The sequence below is a fragment of the Zalophus californianus genome, chromosome 12 (genome assembly GCF_009762305.2).
Source record: "Zalophus californianus isolate mZalCal1 chromosome 12, mZalCal1.pri.v2, whole genome shotgun sequence".
Classification (NCBI taxonomy): Eukaryota; Metazoa; Chordata; class Mammalia; order Carnivora; family Otariidae; genus Zalophus; species Zalophus californianus.
Genome location: NC_045606.1, coordinates 57,086,324 through 57,107,516, shown reverse-complemented (window position 1 = coordinate 57,107,516; position 21,193 = coordinate 57,086,324). Strand labels below are relative to the sequence as shown.

General features: G+C 38.3%; 2 protein-coding genes across 12 annotated transcripts in view; one reads left to right on the top strand and one right to left on the bottom strand.

Moving 5' to 3' along the window:
* Positions 1-1,702: 1,702 nt before the first annotated feature.
* Positions 1,703-12,725, bottom strand: CBX3 (chromobox 3). Of its 3 annotated transcripts, none has more exons than XM_027573622.2 (6): positions 12,590-12,725; positions 11,099-11,150; positions 8,050-8,192; positions 5,572-5,734; positions 3,327-3,421; positions 1,703-2,970 (listed from the first exon to the last, which is right to left on the bottom strand). In XM_027573622.2, the coding sequence occupies exons 2-6, from the start codon at positions 11,120-11,122 to the stop codon at positions 2,844-2,846; spliced, it is 552 nt and encodes a 183-aa protein (XP_027429423.1). In that variant the 5' UTR covers positions 11,123-11,150; positions 12,590-12,725; the 3' UTR covers positions 1,703-2,843. The 3 variants fall into 3 exon arrangements, with proteins under 3 accessions (XP_027429423.1, XP_027429421.1, XP_027429422.1); XM_027573620.2 differs by lacking the exon at positions 12,590-12,725 and adding an exon at positions 12,315-12,428; XM_027573621.2 differs by lacking the exon at positions 12,590-12,725 and adding an exon at positions 11,309-11,377.
* Positions 12,605-21,193, top strand: part of HNRNPA2B1 (heterogeneous nuclear ribonucleoprotein A2/B1) — a 22,493-nt gene continuing 13,904 nt past the window's right edge. For 4 of the 9 annotated variants that reach the window (XR_003516411.2, XR_003516412.2, XM_027573616.2 and 1 more), the window contains exons 1-10: positions 13,393-13,634; positions 16,534-16,569; positions 16,667-16,777; positions 16,968-17,114; positions 17,388-17,598; positions 17,730-17,831; positions 17,914-17,994; positions 18,868-18,930; positions 20,201-20,320; positions 20,577-20,699. Coding sequence is in view for 6 of the 9 variants with exons in the window: in XM_027573616.2 (XP_027429417.1) it covers positions 13,629-13,634; positions 16,534-16,569; positions 16,667-16,777; positions 16,968-17,114; positions 17,388-17,598; positions 17,730-17,831; positions 17,914-17,994; positions 18,868-18,930; positions 20,201-20,320; positions 20,577-20,699 (1,000 nt within the window). In the remaining 3 variants the exon portion in view is untranslated. Of the gene's footprint in view, positions 13,635-16,533; positions 16,570-16,666; positions 16,778-16,967; positions 17,115-17,387; positions 17,599-17,729; positions 17,832-17,913; positions 17,995-18,867; positions 18,931-20,200; positions 20,321-20,576; positions 20,700-21,193 lie in introns of all 9 variants that reach the window. The other 5 variants (XM_027573614.2, XR_003516413.1, XM_027573617.2 and 2 more) reach the window with 5 other exon arrangements.

Below are 21,193 nucleotides of genomic sequence, written 5' to 3'. Positions count from 1 at the left end.
AAAAAAAAAAAATCAGAAACCTTCATCACAATATCTAACAAAATCTGATTAGAGACTACTATAAAAATGACAGTGAAAATAAGGAAAATTTAAAAGACTATCCATACAACTTCAACTTCAGGATGGGAGAAATATTTTTAAACATGACAGAAAATCCAGAAGATGTAAAAACTGACAAGAGTTGACCACAAAAAAATTTTTAAAAAGGTGCAATCAATAAATCATGTCAAAAAATAGACAATGGGAAAAAATATTTGCAACACAAAAAACTTAGGTGTCAATATTCTCACTACAAAAAGCACCACCAATTAAAAATTTTTGTAAAATTGGCAATTTATAGATAAGGAAATGGAAATAGTCATTAAGCATTAAAAGAATGCTCAAAAAACATAACAGACATGCCAAATTAAAACACAAAACCATCGGACTGGCTAAAAAAGAAAAATCAGTATTATTTATTTATTTAAAGGATTTTATTTGACAGAGCAAGACACAGCGAGAAAGGGAACACAAGCAGGGGGAGTGGGAGAGGGAGAAGCAGGCTTCCCATGAAGCAGGGAGGCCGATGTGGGGCTCGATCCCAGGACCCTGGGATCATGACCTGAGCCGAAGGGAGACGCTTAACAACTGAGCCACCCAGGCTCCCCTTTAAGATCAGTATTATTAATTTATAGTACAAGTGGGGATATAGGATAATGGTGACTACTGGGGAGAGTAAATCACTGCAAGCTTGACTTCAGTAGTACATGGGAATCTGTATGTACTTAAGTGTTACTATACATTATATGTTAAGAACATTCACTACATTAATAGTAAAAAATGACAACCTAACCTGCTTACAGCAGTTGGTTAAGTTGGGGAACCATTAATACAGCAGCTGGCTGTGCTACTGAAAAGAAGACAAGGGAACAGATTTTGCCATTAGAGTCTCGAGAAGGAATCAGCCCTGCTGATACCTTTTCAGGTCAGTGAGACAAATTAGAGTTCTGACCTCCATAGCTGATAATAAAATTTATGTTGTTTTAAGCCATTAAGCTTGATGCAATTTTTTACACAACCAATAAGAAACATACAACATAATAATAAGGGGTAATAATAGTAGTATGTGGACAATACTGTTTCCAGAAATGCCCTTACTAAAGTTTAATATGGAGGCCATCAACTTCTGGTATCAACAGGGAGTTTCGTACCACCTATGAACCCACTGTTGAGAGCAGTGCTAGGTACATAAAGAGATAAGTAATAAATAGCTTAGTGTAGATAGGAATTAAAAAAATTTTTTTAATTGAGGTACAAATTGACACATAACCTATCAGTTTCAGGTATACAACATGATTAAATATTTATATATATTGCAAAATGATTTCCTTTTCTCTGTATGGATTTTGAAAATTAGTAGAAACGTGTCTATTACAACAGAATCAGTCCTATCATAACTGTTTTTCAGACAGCAGTTTCAACAAACTAGATTCTAAGTATCAAAATTTCATTTTAATGAAGCAGATTCCTCTTAGGCATCCCAAGAAACCAATTTTCAATTTTGTGGAAATATATATTCTATTAAGTTTGAAACTCCTCAGCTCAAAAGATCAAAAACATGTACTCTAATGCTTTAGTGTTATTTACAAACATGAAGAGGATTCTAAGGTTGTGTTCCTACTCCCACTAGAAAGACAATCAGATAAAAAAAAGTCTAATCACATAAAGGAATATAAAACTATTTATTGACCACTGTTTACCAGTATTTACAATAAAGTAAACAATATACAGTTGGATAACATTCTGACTACAAAGTTACTGTTTTTCCTGGTTTCTGCTGAACCAGTAACTCAAATACTGAGAAGACTGAGCCTACATGTCAGGAACGAGTTGGGGTAAAGAAAATACATGCAGGTTAAGAATTTGGATTATACAAGTCTGTTCACCCATTTATTCCAACAGGTGCTAAATTGCCAACATCTCTAACCATCTGATTATGATTAGGTTTCCATGAACAAAGTCTTAGACATTCCATGAATCATGACCTTTTAGTCAATACAGCACAGAGATTTCAACTTCTTGAAACGGAATGGTTCACTAGAAGGAACCTTTAAATGTCCATTTAACTAAGTTTTGCTTACCTAATTAAAACACACCAGGACTTGTCTAGTTTTGTCATTTGGGTGGGGAGGTTGTTGGTGGTGATAAAATTTTCCTTTCAGGGATCTTGCAAATGAACTTGCATTTATGACTGTAGATATGAATACGGATTCTGATATGGCTGCTTTTAAATTGTCCAATTTAAAAATCTGAAAGGTTAAGGCTTCAGGAAAAACTTCAGTTTAACTTTAAGTGATTTATTTCTTAAGTTGCTGAAAATGATAGCATCCCGGAAACACGGGCTTATCCATGGTTATAAATGCTGTTTTTGTTTTGGTGAATGTTAAAAAACAAAAACCATTTATGTATGTATTTTAAGTATACACACAAAAACCCCCTAAATAAAAAATCCAGAATGGTCCTTAGGCATATAGGAGTTAAACACAAATTCTGACTGAGTAACGACTATGAAGATTTCCCCCAACATTTAGAAAAGGTGTTCTCTAATGCAGGGGGATAATATACCATGGTCTCAAATACTTTTTTTCTGATAAAGGAAGCAACTACAGAAAGCTTTTATTTGTTCAAAGTAACCAGTGCTATAGATGCAAAAAAACCCCAACAACTCCCCCAATACTACTTCAAAACAAACATATCGAACTTGATTTTCATTAGAATGTTATTTCTTCACACTAATAAATCAAAAAACAAAGACCCGGATTTTATATATATATATAAATATATATAAAAAACAATGCAAACAATTATTGAGCTTCATCTTCTGGACAAGAATGCCAAGTTAGTCTCTCTTCATAAAAAGCAATTACAATCTGAGGACACTTCATATTTGCCTCTTTTGCCAGCACCAAGTCTGCCTCATCTGAATCTTTCCTGTTGTAAGGAAAAAAAAGTTCAGTCAAAAGTCTCAACTGTTTTTGCTAACTGCTAATCTTTCACTTAAATCATAATTCAATCAAAAGGTATTTAAGTGCTTCAGAAGCAGATACTTGTGGCTGTGTTCTGGTAACACTACATTTTCCAAAACAGGCTAATCTTTGCTTTAAAACACCATTAGCAAAAAAAACCAAACCAAACCAAAAACCCCCAAGCAACAAAAATCCTAGAATCATCCTTTCAGCAGATACTATCTAATGATGAAAACTATAAAACCTTTTCTAGATAAGGCTTCACAAATAAAAAAAAAAAATCTTACTTTAGAATATCATAGCGATCATCTGCACACTCACCACTTCATGAGAAACATTAATTCTCCACTGCTGTCCGTGGCACCAATTATTCGTTCAGGATCAAGACCTCTGGCAAAGCCTCTTGGTTTATCAGCCTGATTAAAAGATGTTAAATGACTCTTTACATAAATGTTTCACCGACTTTCCATATTGCAAACTAATAATACTAACTTCCAATTTGTTTTCATGAAATATAGCTTTCAAATGAAAAAAATGACAGGAGAAAGAACTCTTATTTAGTACTAAAACACACTGTAATTTCCATTAACCTTCCAAGAAAAAACAAATCCAGGTATCTAATAAAAGTATTCTGAATCTCAAGGCAAGAAAATAAATACCTTTCTTTATCCTAACACATCCGAAGACAGAACTGTGTAGGCACACAAATTAATCCCTTTATTTCTGCTAACTCATCAATAATTATAAATTCTTTAAAGTTAGTATTTCAAGTCACTTTTAGGAATTAGTCTAAATTACCCACAAATTTTTAAAGCATACACAAAATACAAATAGCCAAACAGTAAAAACTCTGAAACTCAGACTAATCAGTATTGTAATCGATCTGTGTCATAGGAAACCTTAAAAAATACTTAACATAAACCCATGGTTCTAAAAGTGTGGTCTGAGGATCCCTGGAGATCCCTGAGACCTTTAGTGGGTATCTGTTTATCTGCAAGGTCCCCTCCTTTCAATTATCTTTGACTTCAGAGTATCTTCATATGCCTCTACCAAACAACATTAAGACAGCAAATCAAATGCAGAATGTCTTAAGCTAGACACTGAAAAGATTTGCAAAACTGTAAAATGCCAATTCTCATTTAAAGTTATTTTTCATAAGTTATGAACATGCAATAGGTTTTGTCATTCTTAACTGAATACACAAATGTTTTAAAACTTTGTTTTAATTTCTGATATAGTTAGAATTGATGATCATAACACATATAAATAAAAGTTCTCCGAGATTCTCAATATTCTAGAGTATTAAAGAGGTTCTGAGACCAAAAGAGTTTGAGAACTGCTTAGATTAAGAAATCCCTTCTCCCTACCGGACTTTCATATCAATATCCCAGGTTCTGGAGTCAGATTACCTGGGTTAGTTAGAATGACGACTCTAACCTTTACTAACTGTGTGGCTTTGGGCAAGTTAACCTCTGTAGTTCAGGTTCAATAAAACAAGACTACTACTACTGTCTGTCTCATGGACACTTTGTAGTATAAGAAATGCAAATTAAGTTATGTAGAACACTGCTGGGCACATTCTAAGAGCTCAGTGTAGGGTAACTACTGTTATTAAACAGTGCTTCTGTTGAATATATGGTTGACTTTCAATTAATGCATAGGGATTCTTAACACTGTTACCTTTTTGCTTTGGCTGCTAAAGCATCCAGAACCAAATTTGTAGTCAACCTCTGCTTCTCATCTGGAAAATGGGGATAATACCTATAATCTTAGCAGACCTGCCATGAAGATTTAACAGGTTATCTGTAAACTACTTGGCATCTAATTCAGATGATCAAATTTTAAATCCAAAGACCTTATCAATGTTAGTTCCCAAGCCTAAATGCTAATTCAGAATCAGGACCTTTTCCCAAATTGCCAGCAGGCATGGTAAATAGGACAATCTGTTTTGGAGTTGAAGGTATAAGCAAGTAGTTGTATGTTTTGCCCAAAGCCACGGAAAGCCACGGCGGACACATTAGTGAAGCGAAGACTGGGTCAAAATACCCATGTAGTTAATGAACCAGCTGTCTCAATTCACACCAAAAAATATAAAAAAACCTCTATTACCAAAGATTATATACTTCAAAATCAAAATGTTGCTTGGCAATATTCTGACAAAACAAAGATCACATGTGAAAGTACATTCTGGTGGTCAGTGCCACTAACGGTCTATAATCAGGATGTGCTATGTGGATTGTTTTTACTGTATTGTAAGGGATTGCAATGATCTAATCTTTGTGTTCACTGTATTCAAGACTGCCAGTCCTGGATCACAGGAAATGGATTTTATCAGGGATCAAATCCATGAATCTGCTCAAAATAACACTAGCACCACGATGTAAGTGGTATAAGCACTTATTACTGAACATTTATATGATGCAGGCTAAATCATGCCTATCCTTTTTGTCCTGAATATTAAGCATTATAAAGTATTCAAATTCTTAAAAGTATCTTAAATGTATTTTAAAAATCAAGCCATCAACCTTTTACCAAGTCAGTCTGCTGGGCAGTATTTTATACTTACAGCATCTCTTTTTTTCTTTGATTTGCTATCATCAGATTCACTGTCAGATAAAGATTTTCTTTTTGTACCATCTTTTTCTTTACCAGCTTTTTGAGAATTAAGAAATGCTTCAATTAACTCTGGACAATCTAAATTTTCTTCAGGTTCCCAAGTATTGTCAGCACTGGGTTCGGTTAAAAAAAAAAAATCAATTAAATATGATTCATGACCATTATCTACATTTATTTAACATATATCTAAAAAAAGATCTGCTGTACTGCAGATGCTTACCTTTTTCTCCCTATCCCCATTTCTTTTGATAAAATCAGCTTATACTTCCTGTGTCTATTTTCTTAGCCTCTAGTAAGTGGGCAGTCTGCTATATGACCTACAAGTTAACTATACCTGCTCTAGCAGAATAATTGGAACCAATTATTTTCCCAAGTTACACAGACAACCCACTTCAGAATTTCTCTGCAAAGGCTTTAAAAATGGATTCCCTATTCCCACCCCAAATTACTTTATCAGATCAGTCAGACTATGTCTCTAGTTGGGACCTTCAACACCATGTTTGAAAACACAAAAATTCTAAGGCATTCTATATGTGAGGCTGTATTTTCAACTTCTGCTGGGTGCTCAAATTGGGCAATGATAAAAAGCAGGGGTTGGCAACCCAAAGGTCAAACCCAGCTTTTGTATGTTGGGCCAACTAAAAATGTTTTTCACATTTTTAATTGCGAAATTTCAAAATGACAATTATAGGAAATCAGGGCCCATTTGTTAGAACACAGCCATGCTCCCTTGTTTAACGTAGTGTCTACGGCTGCTTTTGTACTGTATTTGCAAAGCTGAATAATTGTGAGAGGTCTACAGCCCACAAAGCCTAAAGTATTTATTTACTACATGATTCTTTAAGGGAAAAGTTTAGCAATCCCTGATATGCCAAATGCCATGCCAAAATGACTATTTTCATGTGTTTTTCAGAAGGACTGGAAAGAAAACGAGTTATCAATTACCAAACGTGAATGTTAGATAATCCTACACTAGTGATACGCTTGCTAACTTTTTTTTTAAGACTCTACGCCCAACACGGAGCACGAACTCACGACCCCCAAGATCAAAGAACTGCATGCTTTACTAACTGAGCCAGCCAGGTGCCCTGTAAGCTTGCTAACTTTGTGCACTCTGATCCAAAAAGCCTTTAAAGAACAAGATAGAATGAAATTAATTTTAGAGATGATGGAAAAGAAAGGTAGTACTGTTTACAACTTGGGTCTTCTGATATGCTGAAATGCTAAAACTGGCCAACGTGAATAGAGGATAGAGGAGAACAAAAGAGTTGAAGCAGAGCCTCCATTTTGTAGTGTTACTTTAATTACAGACTTCTGTATTACCTAATACATACTGCACATGGTAGGTTCTCAGCCATACTAATGGCCTTAAGTTTGAGAGAAAGAGGGAGAAAAGGTGTTAAGTCTCTTAACATTTTGATTGGCTGGACAGAGACAAACAGCATTTAATGTGTCATGAGATTCCAAAAAACAACAAAAAACCTATCACATGAAGGTGATCAATTCTTTGGCATACTGGTTACACCTAACTTTAAAATAGTTCAGACTTATTTTGCTTTGTTCTGCTATCTGTAGGAAATTTTTCTAGTGCCAAATTATGAACTTATACTATATACTTAAGCTCAACTACGGATACTAGAAGGATAAAATAACCTTAAATCTTCCACTTAACTTGTAATTCCCAAATTGCTATAGTGGGGCAAGTAGTAGGTAACAGATATTCCGAAGCCTAATTATTTGACTAGCACACTCCCCCATCTCCACCAAGCTCAGAAAACCGTTGTCTCTCTCTACCTATCCATTTTCAGTAAGTCACTGACCACAGAGCCTTGCTGTTTTTGTGGTATAAGGCAGATTTAGCACATGATAAATGTTAAGTATAAAACTGGAATTTCTGCATGAGTTATTTGCAATACAGCTAACATTATAAAAATTATGAGAACAATTAGTAACAAGGAACATAAAGAACTAAGGAGCTTAAAAAATGCCCATGCCACTTCTTAAGAGATTAGGATACAGTAAACCTAGTGCATTGTAGAAGTCCTCGATGATAAGCACTTCTGTTCAACACCCACCAGTCTACCTTATATAGCTTCAATATTTTTAGTGTTCTCTCTATGTAAGAAAACAATGTCAATTAGATACTCTAATTAGTACAATATCTAACCACATTAAAATGCATTACATAGTAAACTGTACTCCTATAAATTTGACTCTCCAAGTCAACTAATTTCAAATGTGCTTGGTTACAACTGTAGGATAAGGACAGGACCCTTTCAAACAGATCTCAAAGTACCCTGGAATAAAGGTGTCTTTAAATGAAAAGAAATGTATGGGGAAAAGGATTTTAAAAACCCCAGACTAAAAGCAAATTTTAAATGTCACTTAGGTGCAGTTAAACATATAATAGAAGCACCAGATTCCTTACTCTGTAAATCCCTTCCACTTCAGGAAATACTCCACCTTCCCATTCACTACACGTCGGTCCAGTACTTTTTCCACCACAAATTCTTCAGGCTCTGCCTCTTCTACTTTTTTACTCTTTCCATTTTGTTTCTTTCCCATTTTTTGCTAAAATAAAACAAAAGAGAGATTTAAGAAACTTTTCTTTTTTCACTTTTGCATACATTTTAAAGGCTAAATTATTTACATTATTGTTGCATCTGACACCTATATTTTTACTTCTATATCCCAGGGCAGACACGTTCTGAAAAGATACAAGTCAACAAATAATCAAAAAGAATACTTAATTCCATTTTAGCTCAAACCTATTACCCACCCCCTTCCGGTGAAATAATACAATCAAAAACACTATCTGGAAAATACTCTTTTATCTTTTCCAAATCTAATGTCTTACCTAGTCTACAAGACCAAGTTTACTAGAGTTTGCATTCATTTTAAATACAATACAGCAACAAACTAAAAAGTATTAGAAGATGATACAAAGAGAGTAAATACTGAGACCTTATTAAGTGAACCATAGTACCATTTAAAAACTACAGCCCCCAAACACTAACAACCCCCTTTCTCAATATAAACACCAATGTTAAAAGTCTCAATTACACAGAAAGAGATAAGTGCAGAATGAAAACATGGTTCAGAATCCCGAGATCAATTGTAGAGTCAACTAAGACCATGAATAGGTTAAAAAGGACACTATTATTGTTCCATAATCTCTGTATATAGTATTACAGATCACACAGAACAGAGTTATGTTGTCACTTGAAGAGGCCAAAATAATTCTCTAATGCGAAAATCCTTCTTTCTTGGTTTCTCAAGTGTTAAAATGGTAGCCAACGAAATCCACCTTAAACAAATTTTTAGGTTAGTTTTTTCTTTTTTGTATTGATACTATGAGAAAAGCCAAAAGACCAAACTAAAACCACTATTTTGCAATAACTCATGTTATGAGGACTGAAAGCAGATAAAACAAAAAACTGAAATGGTTAATTAGAAGAGACGAAGCGGGGAAAATCTCAAATGTTATGTTAATTTTAAAATAATTTCAGTGGAGCTATTAAAAAAAAAAATCTTAATTGCCTAGTCATTAAAGTCACCTCTCCACACAGCATACAAGAGGAAAAACAGCAGTGCCTCAAGCTTGCAAAAGGATGTTAAAATTAAAATTATGTAATTATTTAGAGGTGTACACACATAGAAAAAATAAAAATCCTCTGGAATTTAAAATAACCCAGCAAATATCTGCTTTTGTTGGATACTATCTCCAAATCAGGCCTTACAATTTTTTTTCTTCTTATAATTTTCATTAGTCAAGACACTTGGGTATTGCAATCAGTCGGAGAGCTTTTTGCTTCTGTACAGTACAAGGAATGGTAGCAAGAGAAAAGAAAAACTGTTGTAAATAAAAGCCTATTCGATACTGATGCTGAATGATAAACAAATCAGCTATGTTCATGAAAGTAAGAGATTAACAGAATAAAGAGGATAACAAAAATAAACAAAGTGAAAAGAATACACAATAATAAGATGAAAAAAAAACCTTAGCACAAAAAATGAAGTATTTACTATGGCACTCACAAGCTGGTTACAAGTGTTCACCTTTTTCTTTTCAAAAGAAAACTCACCCACTTTCCCACCTAAACTAACAAACCTCATCTCTTAAAATTAAAAGATTAAGAAAAACTTTCAAAGTTGTCAATTTATGATCCTTTAACAAAGAGTAAGATATTTTAAGTATCAGTTAGTTATGGACACCGAAGACTCTCAAAACTGTGTGCCAAAGCAACAGAAGCATCTATGTTTGCTTCCTGTATCTCTATTCATCTTCAAAGTCCCAGGGACAGCTAGTTCCTTTTCTTTCCAATACCTGAAGGTCACAGGTAACCATACAGTCAATTCAGTTATCTACACTTTGGTCTACCACTTATGGAATTTGAAGGACAATTCAGTCCTGAGGGGCCACAGAAGATGCTTTGTGTTTTTTCCATTGATGGTTTTGATGGGAATCATTTGTGCCACAGAATTTATATTTATTTCACCATTTCCCAGAGTATTTGAGTGAAACATGCAACCTCTTGATGGCAAAAATTAAAAACCAAACCTGCCTTTTTAGTGTGAAACCCAAGGGGAGAATATACAAACCAAAAACCAAATGTTTTGCTTTATTCAGATATTAACACTGACCTTTAATATGATTGCAATTATTGATGAAATGTGTTAGAATTACTGTGAGAACCATTAACTTTGAATTTCACGATTTTTATGTGACTATTTCAGTGTTTTCAAAAAATCTGTAACTTGATATGGCTGAAGATATGTATGTCTTTACACATTCGAAGAACTTTTAATGAAGTTTAAGAATGCAAACTTGGGGTTTAAGAAAGTGTAGAGGAAAAATGTAATTGCTCGCAAGATGCAGATCTACTCTTCTGTCCTTCCTGGACATATATATGATTTTATTTGGTATTAAAAAAAATGGCAATGACTTGAATTTAAGGCCTTTATGTATTTTACAATAATCAAGTTCGAAATAGGACAACATGAGCAAAATAACTGAATGACCTTTGTCCCAATCCAGGTTCTTTAAACTTAACAATACTGAAAATACCTGGATTCTCTAGAATTCGTTACAGGGTGACTTAGGGACTGTTATGCCAATGAGCAAGGGCTTTACAGCACTGTCTGTTTATGCTTGTAAAAATTCTTCCATGTTGCAAGTTTATTTTTATTTCAAGATAAAAATACTCTGTAAAATTCATTGTGTTATCCTCCCAAGATTAGGTTTCTCTAAACGGATTAAAACACTACTCAGCTAAGTCAGTAAGTACCGCAATGTAATGATTTCGTTTTTGCCTCTAATTCTCCCCATTACAACACTGCAGGGGAAGGGGGGGAGGAGAGGGGACTGGGAAATACATGTGGATGTAAATATCTCAACCACAGAGATGCAAACTTGTAATTTTGGGGAAAAAAATTTGAGTTAGATCCTTAAATATTTTAGGTTTTCATTAACTTACCAATGTAGTTTTATTGGAGGCCATTTTTTATTGCAGACTTGAAGAGCTATTACTAGAAAAATGCATGACAGTTAAAAAGTAGTTTGCACGACACAAAAAGGTAGCTAACACAAGTTCTGTTTGGATTCCAACCCCCACTACGTATCGTATATTGTAAAACTCGTACTCAAATCCAGAGATGCAGATTTGAGATTCTGCGTTATTAGTTACCTATGTTTGCTGAGAACATCAGTGCTCTAACCAAGTGGGTCTAGAAAACCTTACTGGGTAGGCTGGTACCTGAGGCAGTTTTACAAAAGAAAAAATAGTAAATTTTTTTTTTCAATATATAAGTCCCGTTTATGTCATACCCAGCATTTTTAAGAAAATGGCCAGGTAATTTGGTTCGAATTCGACGTGATCACCCAATCACAACGGTAAATTACCGTGAATTTCCCCTCTAGACCTTTTAACAGTCCAAAGAGGCGCCTAACCCCAACTTGGTTTCTTGGAAACCCTCCCCCTTTCTAATCACTAGTTTAAAAACTGAAAAAGGAAAAAACCGTATTAAGATGTTTCAGTCCCATTTCGTACCACTTTTAAAAAAACAAACCACCTCTTCTATCCGCTCCCCGTTAAGCCCCACCCTGCTTAGCGCGGCCTAAACACCCGGCCCCCGCCCCCCACCCAGGAGCGCGGGCCTCGTGGTCAGCCCATCCGCCGGGAGAAACAAAGGCCGCGGCCCCGGGGCTCAAGGGCACTGCACCACCGGGCCCGCGTTGTCCCCCACCCGGCGGTAGCCACGTAACGGAGCGCCCGCCGCAGCCTCGGAACAGCGGACCGCGCTGATGCGGGAGAACGCACCGCCCTCACTGGAGGCCCAAGTCGCCGACCGAGGCCGTGAGGGGGAGGAGGGCCCCTCATCTTGATCGCGGATGGGGGAGGGGAAAAGGAAATGCGCTTTGTCTAGAAATAAGGCGGCTGTCGCCACGGCTCTCTACCCTCTCGAGGACAGTCTCGTTCTCCCCCTCCCCCACAACTAACTCCAGGCGCCGGCCCAGCGCCAGGCCAGCCGCGGGGTCTCCGCTCGACTCTCCGCTGCTTCCCGCCAGCTCCCCACTCGGGGTCGGGCGGGGAAGGGCGGGAAGCAGGGAACTGGGTGGGGGGATCCCTGGGGCGCAGGTGGTATTTTAAGCACCACCACCGAGTAGACAGAGAGAGAAAGAAAGACACCGACTTCACCGCCTCCGAGCTGCTCCGGGTCCCGGGTCTGCGGCGTCTCCGGCCCTGCGCGCCTCAAGCTCCAGCCACATCCGAGGAGGAGGGGGCTGGGGAGCTGCGCGCCGGGCAGCCGCTCGAGGGGGGTGGGGGGGGGTGGCACCGCCCACGCCGGGCGGCCGCGAGGGGCGGGGCGGGCGGGCGCGCGCGCCCGGCGGGGGGAGGGGCCGATTGCCGCGCCCGCCGGAACCCGAGCCCGGGGCAGGTGGAAGGCTGCGTCGACGCTGCACTTACCGTTCGCGGCGTGGCGCCTGGTGGTCCCCGGAGGGGAGGGAGAGGGAAGTTGAGGCGAGGACAGTAACTGATCTTCTAGGCGGAGGCGTTTCTGCTTCGCAGCAGCCGCGTCTGGCGCCAAAACCCGGCTCCGCCCACTTCCTCGCCCCTAGAAGTGGGTGCCTCCAAACGCTAGGGGTGAGGGAGTGAAGAGAAACTTGCATGGGGAGAATTGGGAGCTAAGAAGGAGTGCCCCTCTGAGACCACCCTCTCCAAAGACCTCTCTTGAACCCAAGGAGTCGACTCCCAAAGACGTTGGCCAGGGTTAGGTTGGTGGAACGTGAAGTGTAACGTGTCGACTAGAAATCGCTTCGGGTGTTTCCGGAAGGGGCCGAGTCAGTCCTCAGCGCTGGGGGGGGAGAATTAGGGGAGGGAAATCGCAAGGGGGAGGTTACAAAGATTATTCTGGCGGGAGCTCGGGGGCGGGGGGAGGCGCGGATTATTACAGGCTTTGCTGCAGGGACCACCTCCCGGGTTGAGGGGGCTGGACTTTAGGGCTGTGCTTTAAGCTCCTCCCGACAGCGTTAATTTCAAACTGCGCGACCGTTTCTCACCTGCCCTGCGCTAAGGCGGGGGCTGGACCCAATTCCGTGAGAGAGAAATACGCAGGACTCGAGCCTTCCGCAATTCACTGAGACCAGTTACGCAAGTGACGTCAAGCACTACTACTGGCTGCGAGGGGAGGGAGGAGTACGTACCTGGCGTAAGGAGGGCGTAGAGCGTTCCCGCCATTGGCGGCGGTTAGGGCGTTTACGCAACGGCTTGACGTAGGGGAAGACGCGTTAGTCGGGGGGAAGGTTCTAGAAAAGCGGCGGCAGCGGCTCTAGCGGCAGTAGCAGCAGCGCCGGGTCCCGTGTGGAGGTGCTCTTAGCGGTGTTGTTTCTCGAGCAGCGGCAGTTCTCACTACAGCGCCAGGACGAGTCCGGTTCGTGTTCGTCCGCGGAGATCTCTCTCATCTCGCTCGGCTGCGGGAAATCGGGCTGAAGCGACTGAGTCCGCGATGGAGGTAACGGGTTTGAAATCAATGAGTTATTGAAAAGGGCATGGCGAGGCCGTTGGCGCCTCGGTGGAAGTCGGCCACCCGCCTCCGTCTGAGAGCGGCGGTGAAATTGGGCCACTTCAAAAGCGGTTGGTCTCAGGATATTTTTGAAGAGGGTTCGTTAGCGGAGGCTTGACTGAACAGTACCTTCCCCACCCTCAGCCTGCCGGCGCCATTTCCCTTTGCTGGGGGGTGGGGGATGGGGAACTTCCACATGGCGGACGCAGCCCTCGTTCGGCGAAAAGTGGGGCGCGGTGGCGGGAATTCTTACTCCCTCTTCGAAGCACGCTGATTTGGGGGCCCTGGCGTCCCCGCTTCTGAGCTTTTCGGCGGGCTTCAGATCCTCCTGAGCGAGGCTGCGGAGTTTCCCCTCCCCCCTCCCCTCTCCCGGGAACCGGATTTGGCGGCCGCCATTTTCATTCCTTTCCTTCCTCGCAGCGTTTTTCTTTTCAATCTCTGGATTCTGTTAGTTTGACTCCTTTATCAAGAGTAGAAGTGGTTAACTATTTTTCTTTGTTTTCGGGCTGTTTTCATGCCGTTTCGAGGTGGATTCCGAGTGTTTTGTGAGCTTGGATCTTTTAAAAGTCCTGCGCACCTCGTTAGAGGCTCTTTCCTTTCCCCTCGATGAAATGGCGCCATTGCGTTCAGAAGCCACACCGAAGAGCGGGCGGGTGGGGGAGTCGGTTCCCCGGGGCTGGTTCGCACGGTTTAAGAGGAGGAGGTAAAACTACCACCCCGGGTGTCGGGCCCAGTTTTAAGTCGAGGCATACTAAGAACATTGTTTTTCAGCCTCGTGGGTTTTTTTGAGTAACGGTTTTATCTGGGTTTGCGGTGATTAAAAAGCTAGTTGAATCGCGGGAAACTTTAGAAATAAAAATTCGGAGCCATTAAGTTAGTACTGACAGTGGGTGGCAGTGGGGAAGGTGGTGGTGGGGGGGTGTCGGTTTCACAATTCTTTATTTTCCTGAAGGATTTCTTTTGAACTGGAGAATTCATATTTCAATATTTTTGCTGGGAAACAGTCTTTACTGGGTAACACCCGAGGTTCTTGCGGTACGGTAGAAATTAAGAGGAAAGTGAGAAATGATTTTATCTTTAGCTCTTTGGTTAAAACGTGGTGCAGTGCTTCGTTACGAGTAACGGCTGGGCCACTATGTGTTTGAACTTTGTCATTTGCTTTTCTCATCTCTGTTTGCTATGATGGTTGATCATTACATTGATAAGAATAAGGTCTCAAGCGAAGGGGGCCTGATTGGGTACTTTCTTTGACCTTAAGCACACTTATAAAATAACTTTGTTTGTAATCGATAGTGGACATCGGGTAAGTTTGGAAAAAAATTGAGGTAAGTAATGAGTTTTTGCCTTTTGTTAGCGATGTGTAAAAATTACTGTAAATGTTTTTTTAACTGCGTAATGTGGATTGTAAAAGACCGACTTAACGCTAATTACATAAATTAGCTTAATTTAAATACCAATATGTCAAGTAATCGTTATTTGAGTTATTTGAATGTTTTAGGAGCTTGATAGTTTTTTGACCTTTGAAAATTTTTCACAATTCTGAGAACTGTGCAGGGAAAAAAATCTAAATGCTTACTGTTTTTTGAGCTGTTCGGAAATTTCATGCATGGAGGAAAAAACCTCCATAGAACTGAGTTAGAGAGCTGTAATATTATTTGCTTATAAAGTATTTTATTTTCTGTTGTATGGAAAATTATATTTGAGCTTTGATTTGTATTACACACATAATAGTTGCTCCTGGACGTTATGACCGATTCTGGTTTCTGAATATTTTAATTTTTTTTAACTTAGTTCTCTGAAAACAAAGTATAACCTGTTTTTTTCTTAACTGACAGCCGAAAATACAGGGCTGTTAATGCACCATACTTGTTTGGTGGTTTTATAGGGCTTAAAATTTTTCAGCCCATGTTCCCCCCCCCCCCCCCCCGTAAAATTAGAGACATTTGTGTTGTGTATTTTGCCCGGTGGCTGTTAAGGCCAGTACACCTGAGTTTTTGTGGGTGGTTTTTTTTCTTTGATGAAATGTAAATTGTAGTAGTACAAAACTACTGAGTAGTTAGCAGTGATCACTTAAAAGTTTTATGGTTTTTGAAAAGTGAGATTATAGCAAATATTTTACTGCATTTGTGGTTCAGTAATAATTCAGATTGTTCTGTGTTCTGTAAATACCAAATATAAGTGTGCCCTCAAAAAACCAGGTATGTTAAAAACTGTTGAAGCTCTAGACACCCACCGTTGGTCATAAAAGCCATTTGTGCCTTGGTCAAAGGAAAGAGGCAGATTTTATAAGGATATTTTGGTATTATACATTGAATGTTTGAAGTCCTGTCCCGCCCCCCCCCCCCCATGGGGAGTTGCTGTATGGGGAAAGAATGATTTTTTCTTAGTGGGTTTTTTTTTAAATTGAGATACATTAGAATCACCACCAGAGGGAGCAGTAAAGGGAAAAGAAATGTCACTGTTTTGGACACTGAATCCTGAAATGGTAAATCATGGGTTATAAGTAAAGAAGTAACAGTTTTTATCTTAAAAAGCGGTGTATTTACAATGCATACTTGAAAGCCAATTACTTTGTTTTGGGCAAAGGATTGAATGCAAATTTTGACAAAAGTCCTTTAAGGGTTCAAGGACCAAAGAATAGGTTTGATTTCTTTCTCTTCATAAAGTTTTAAGATAAAAGGATGTTAAATTTATTCAAAATTATTTAATGTCAAGTAAATTTAGATCAAGCTTTAATGACTTTGAAACTTGTGTAGATCAGCTGGGGCAATTTTTTTTGGTGTAACACAACTAATATGCAGTTTAACATATGGTTTAAATTTGATGTAAGTTTTTTTTTTCCCCCCAGAAAACTTTAGAAACTGTTCCTTTGGAGAGGAAAAAGGTACTCTGCCAGCAGGTCACCTCATATTTAAGAATTTAATTTCCTGCATACAAAGAGGAAATGTAAATAAAAATTGAAATGGTGTTTTCCTTTGCAGAGAGAAAAGGAACAGTTCCGTAAACTCTTTATTGGTGGCTTGAGCTTCGAAACCACAGAAGAAAGTTTGAGGAACTACTACGAGCAATGGGGAAAACTTACAGACTGTGTGGTATGTTACATGAAAGTGCCTACAGATAACTAGTCTTTCAACTGTTGGACTACTGTGTTTAAGATGTTGAGTAAAATGTGGAGAAAATTATTTTAATGTCTGTGTTCATTGTGAGAACTGCCAGTCTTTTAAATTGCTAGTTCATAACATAAGTAGTGAAATGGGCTAAAGTTTCCCCTTTGGTTTTAAGGTTATGAGGGATCCTGCAAGCAAAAGATCAAGAGGATTTGGTTTTGTAACTTTTTCATCCATGGCTGAGGTTGATGCTGCCATGGCTGCAAGACCTCATTCAATTGATGGGAGAGTGGTTGAGCCAAAACGTGCTGTTGCAAGAGAGGTGAGCAAATATAACTGTACAATAAATATGAAGAATATTTTGTCCCACTGAAGATTAGACTAACGTTTGAAAGAATTGTTTCTTATCTTTTTAAAGCTGTTAGTTTTTTTTTTAGATTTACATATTTTTTTTTTTCAAAAACGGTTCTTAGTCGTAAGCTGATGCTTTACGTGACGTATTATAGGATAAAAGCTATCTTTGGTACCCAGATAGTGTGCTTTAAATCGTGTTTTGGTTTCTTCTGTTAAGATATTTTTTCTCCCATTATTTCAGGAATCTGGAAAACCAGGGGCTCACGTAACTGTGAAGAAGCTGTTTGTTGGTGGAATTAAAGAAGATACTGAGGAACATCATCTTAGAGATTACTTCGAGGAATATGGAAAGATCGATACCATTGAGATAATTACCGATAGGCAGTCTGGAAAGAAAAGAGGCTTTGGATTTGTTACCTTTGATGATCATGACCCTGTGGATAAGATTGTGTGTAAGTGTCTGTAAGCAGTAGGTGTGTGGCTTTTTATAAGGTTTTGGGTTTGTTGATTTTATTAAAAGGTAGATTGTACAAGTTGCTTACTGATAATGTTGATATAATGGAGTGTGAACTTTTCATTGCAGTGCAGAAATATCATACCATCAATGGTCATAATGCAGAAGTAAGAAAGGCTTTGTCTAGACAAGAAATGCAGGAAGTCCAAAGTTCTAGAAGTGGAAGAGGAGGTAACTTTTAACTCTTGTTTATTTTTCTTTTTAAAACTTATTTGAATAAATACTTGTTACTAACCTGGGCAATTTACTACAGGCAACTTTGGTTTTGGAGATTCTCGTGGTGGTGGTGGAAATTTCGGACCAGGGCCAGGAAGTAACTTTAGAGGAGGATCTGGTAAGTTGGGAGTTCTAAGTGTTAGAAGGGTGCATGTGCTCAATTAAAAACTGTTTGAATTAGATTCAGGAAATCCAATCAATTCTTTAAAATTACTTTAAGACTTAAGTAGATTGTATCTTGGTGGGAGATTCTAACTTAGGCAGGTAAGAAGTTATAGTTAAAAACATAATCTTACAAATTGTAATCCAAGATAATCAGTTGCAGAGTTCCTTTTTTAGGGGTAGTCAGCTTTAAAAAAAAAAAAAAAAGTTACATCACATTGCAACTAGCTTAAAAAATGAGTGTGCCCCTCAATGGGAAGTGAAGATATTGTGGAGGCTTTGTGTATAGACTGTAAGAGGTCTGTATCATTCTTTTAGGCTTCAGATATATTTGAATTACTAATGTAATGAGGTGCCAACAGAGAAACCTGCTGCCCCCACGCAGTGTCATTCTTATGCATAAATAAATGGAATCTCTTAAAATTTGAGTCTTGCCAAGTCCAAGCCCCTAAATTAGACAATTATCCTTGAGAGATTTAATTACATACACTTTTCGTATTTTTCAAATTTTTTTATTGTTAATCACTGTATATTGTATCATTAGTTTTTGATGTAGTGTTCCATGATTCATTGTTTGTGCATAAGACCCAGTTCTCCACGCAGAACGTGCCCTCTTTAATACCCATCACCAGGCTAACCCATCCTCTCACCCCCCTCCCCAACACTTGTATTTTAAGAAGAAATTTAGTGACACCACTCTTCTAGCACAAAGAGGGTGGTTCCTAATAATTTTCATTCAGAGGTGCTAATAAAGAATGCAGAGGAAAGGATTGTAAGAAGTTACAACTAGGGTGAACAGGGTATAATTTTTTTTTTCTGTCTCTAACAGATGGATATGGAAGTGGTCGTGGATTTGGGGATGGCTATAATGGGTATGGAGGAGGACCTGGAGGTCAGTTTTTTCTGCATTTTAGTTTGTGACTTGAAAGATTAAAGCACTATATATTTTTGTACAGTTATATGTATACATTAATGTTTTGCATTTTAAAGGGCTTAGGTGGTAGTGGTTGTTATTTGGCTATTCCTTTATAATTTGCATCTTGTATATCATTTGGAAAGAGTATTTTTGTTTGGCAGGTGTAGATACCAGTTGCATAATCATTTAGGATTTTAATAGAGAATTCAAAGATGCTGTCATGCTATCCCATTCATTGTTTGTCAAGCAAAGAATTTAATCTAGATGTATCCTATATGCTGCTTTCCTGAAAAACAGACCACTAGTAAACATGTAAGGGGAAGAATATATAAGATCAATTGTTACCTTAAAATTAGTCCCTTACCAAGATAAGTCTCCTGGGGTAATTTGTTTAAAAAAAAAAAAAAATAACTGAAAGAACTTCCTAAAATGCACAATTGTACAGTTGTATTCTTGGGACCAGCTAAAGTTGTGAGCCACTGTTCATAACAAGTGATGTAGTAGATGTATGTTCTTTTAGAGTACAGAAAAGTTAATACTTACAAAAGGCCTCTTAAGAATGGGATATTAAAAACTGAGCTAGTAATAGACCTGACTGCTGGTTTTGCCACTCCTTAAGTATAAATAAGTTTAATTCTATATCCTATTTCAGTTTCGTTTGAAATCCATACACTAATTTGGTATTATGAGAAAGATGAGGTCTTTTATTTCAATAATTGAAGACTGCCATTTGAAGTTTTGAATTACATGCAAGTTTGCTAATTTCTGGTCCTCCCCCCATTTCTACTCAGAAAAAGGGTGTGGTGGGGATATTATTTAAGAGACATTGGAATTTATGGGGAAACAACGTTTGGAACTTAATCTTTTGGACCAGTAGGGGTGTGTGGCTTTTTTTTTTGTCCTGCTACCCTATGCCTCTTGTGTGCCCCCACAATCCTTATGCAAAATACAAATGTTTCAAGATATTTTCAAGAGAATCTTTAACATTTTTGCTGTCGGGAGAGCTGTGGCATTGCGAGTATTTGTCTCTGTAAAGGTGTTTATCCAGTTAAACAGGTGCTCCCTTCCCCTAAATGTTTATCAAGGATAGGTACTCTGTTCTGCCCTTGAGGCTGTTAAGAGATTTCATAGAATAAATATTATGTTTATAAGAATGTGTTTTGGAAAGCTGGAAATGGGTGTGATAAGACAGTTCAAATGCCATTGAAATTATTAAGTAATTACTTAAAGGCTTATTTTATAATAGGTGGCAATTTTGGAGGTAGCCCTGGTTATGGAGGAGGAAGAGGAGGATATGGTGGTGGAGGACCTGGATATGGCAACCAGGGTGGGGGCTACGGAGGTGGTTATGACAACTATGGAGGAGGTAATAAATTCACCTGCAACCTTTATGTGGGAATTTGGATTGGAATTAATGACTTAACACATGAGATTTTGCATTTCAATGTTGTCAATAGTATTAAAAAAAACTGTAGAGTTGTAGATAGGTGTCTTGCGTTTATTCTGATGATTGTTTTTGTGGGAGATTTGTCCTAAATATGCTTACCATGTTTCACTGGTTTAATGCTTGAATATGTTATTTTGAAAGTTATTGTGCAAAACCTATTCCAATTTTTTCACAGGAAATTATGGAAGTGGAAATTACAATGATTTTGGAAATTATAACCAGCAACCCTCTAACTATGGTCCAATGAAGAGTGGAAACTTTGGTGGTAGCAGGAACATGGGAGGACCATATGGTGGAGGTAATTTATTAGATTAAATTTTGTGATTAAAGAATACTTTCATGACTTTAAGAATGGAAGACATCCTGATTGCTAGTTTAATACTTCCTTTGTAATTCAGTGTTACTTGAAATGGTGGGGATATTCAGTGGTATAAAATATTTAGGACTTGGCAAAAGTAAGACATTTCAGGTGGGGATCTTTTTCCTTCACTAATTTCCTAAAAAAGAAGCCAAAGAAGAGCACATTGCAAGGTGTATAAAGTTGTAGGAATTCTGTCTTTGAAAGTTAATTGAGTAAAAGTTTGGGATTATTTACTAGAAGTATTATTTAAGGTTTTGAGAAAGTTTGTAGTAGTACTAAATCAATGTTTTTATGCCTCTTATGTTTGCTTTGTTTTTTTAACCCTGTACTGACTCCAATAATTGTGGTAGACAACCCTATAAAGGAATAGCAGCAGTAAAATGTTCTCAAGTGTAAAGGGCAAAATTAAACTTCCTGTGAGTTTGGATAAT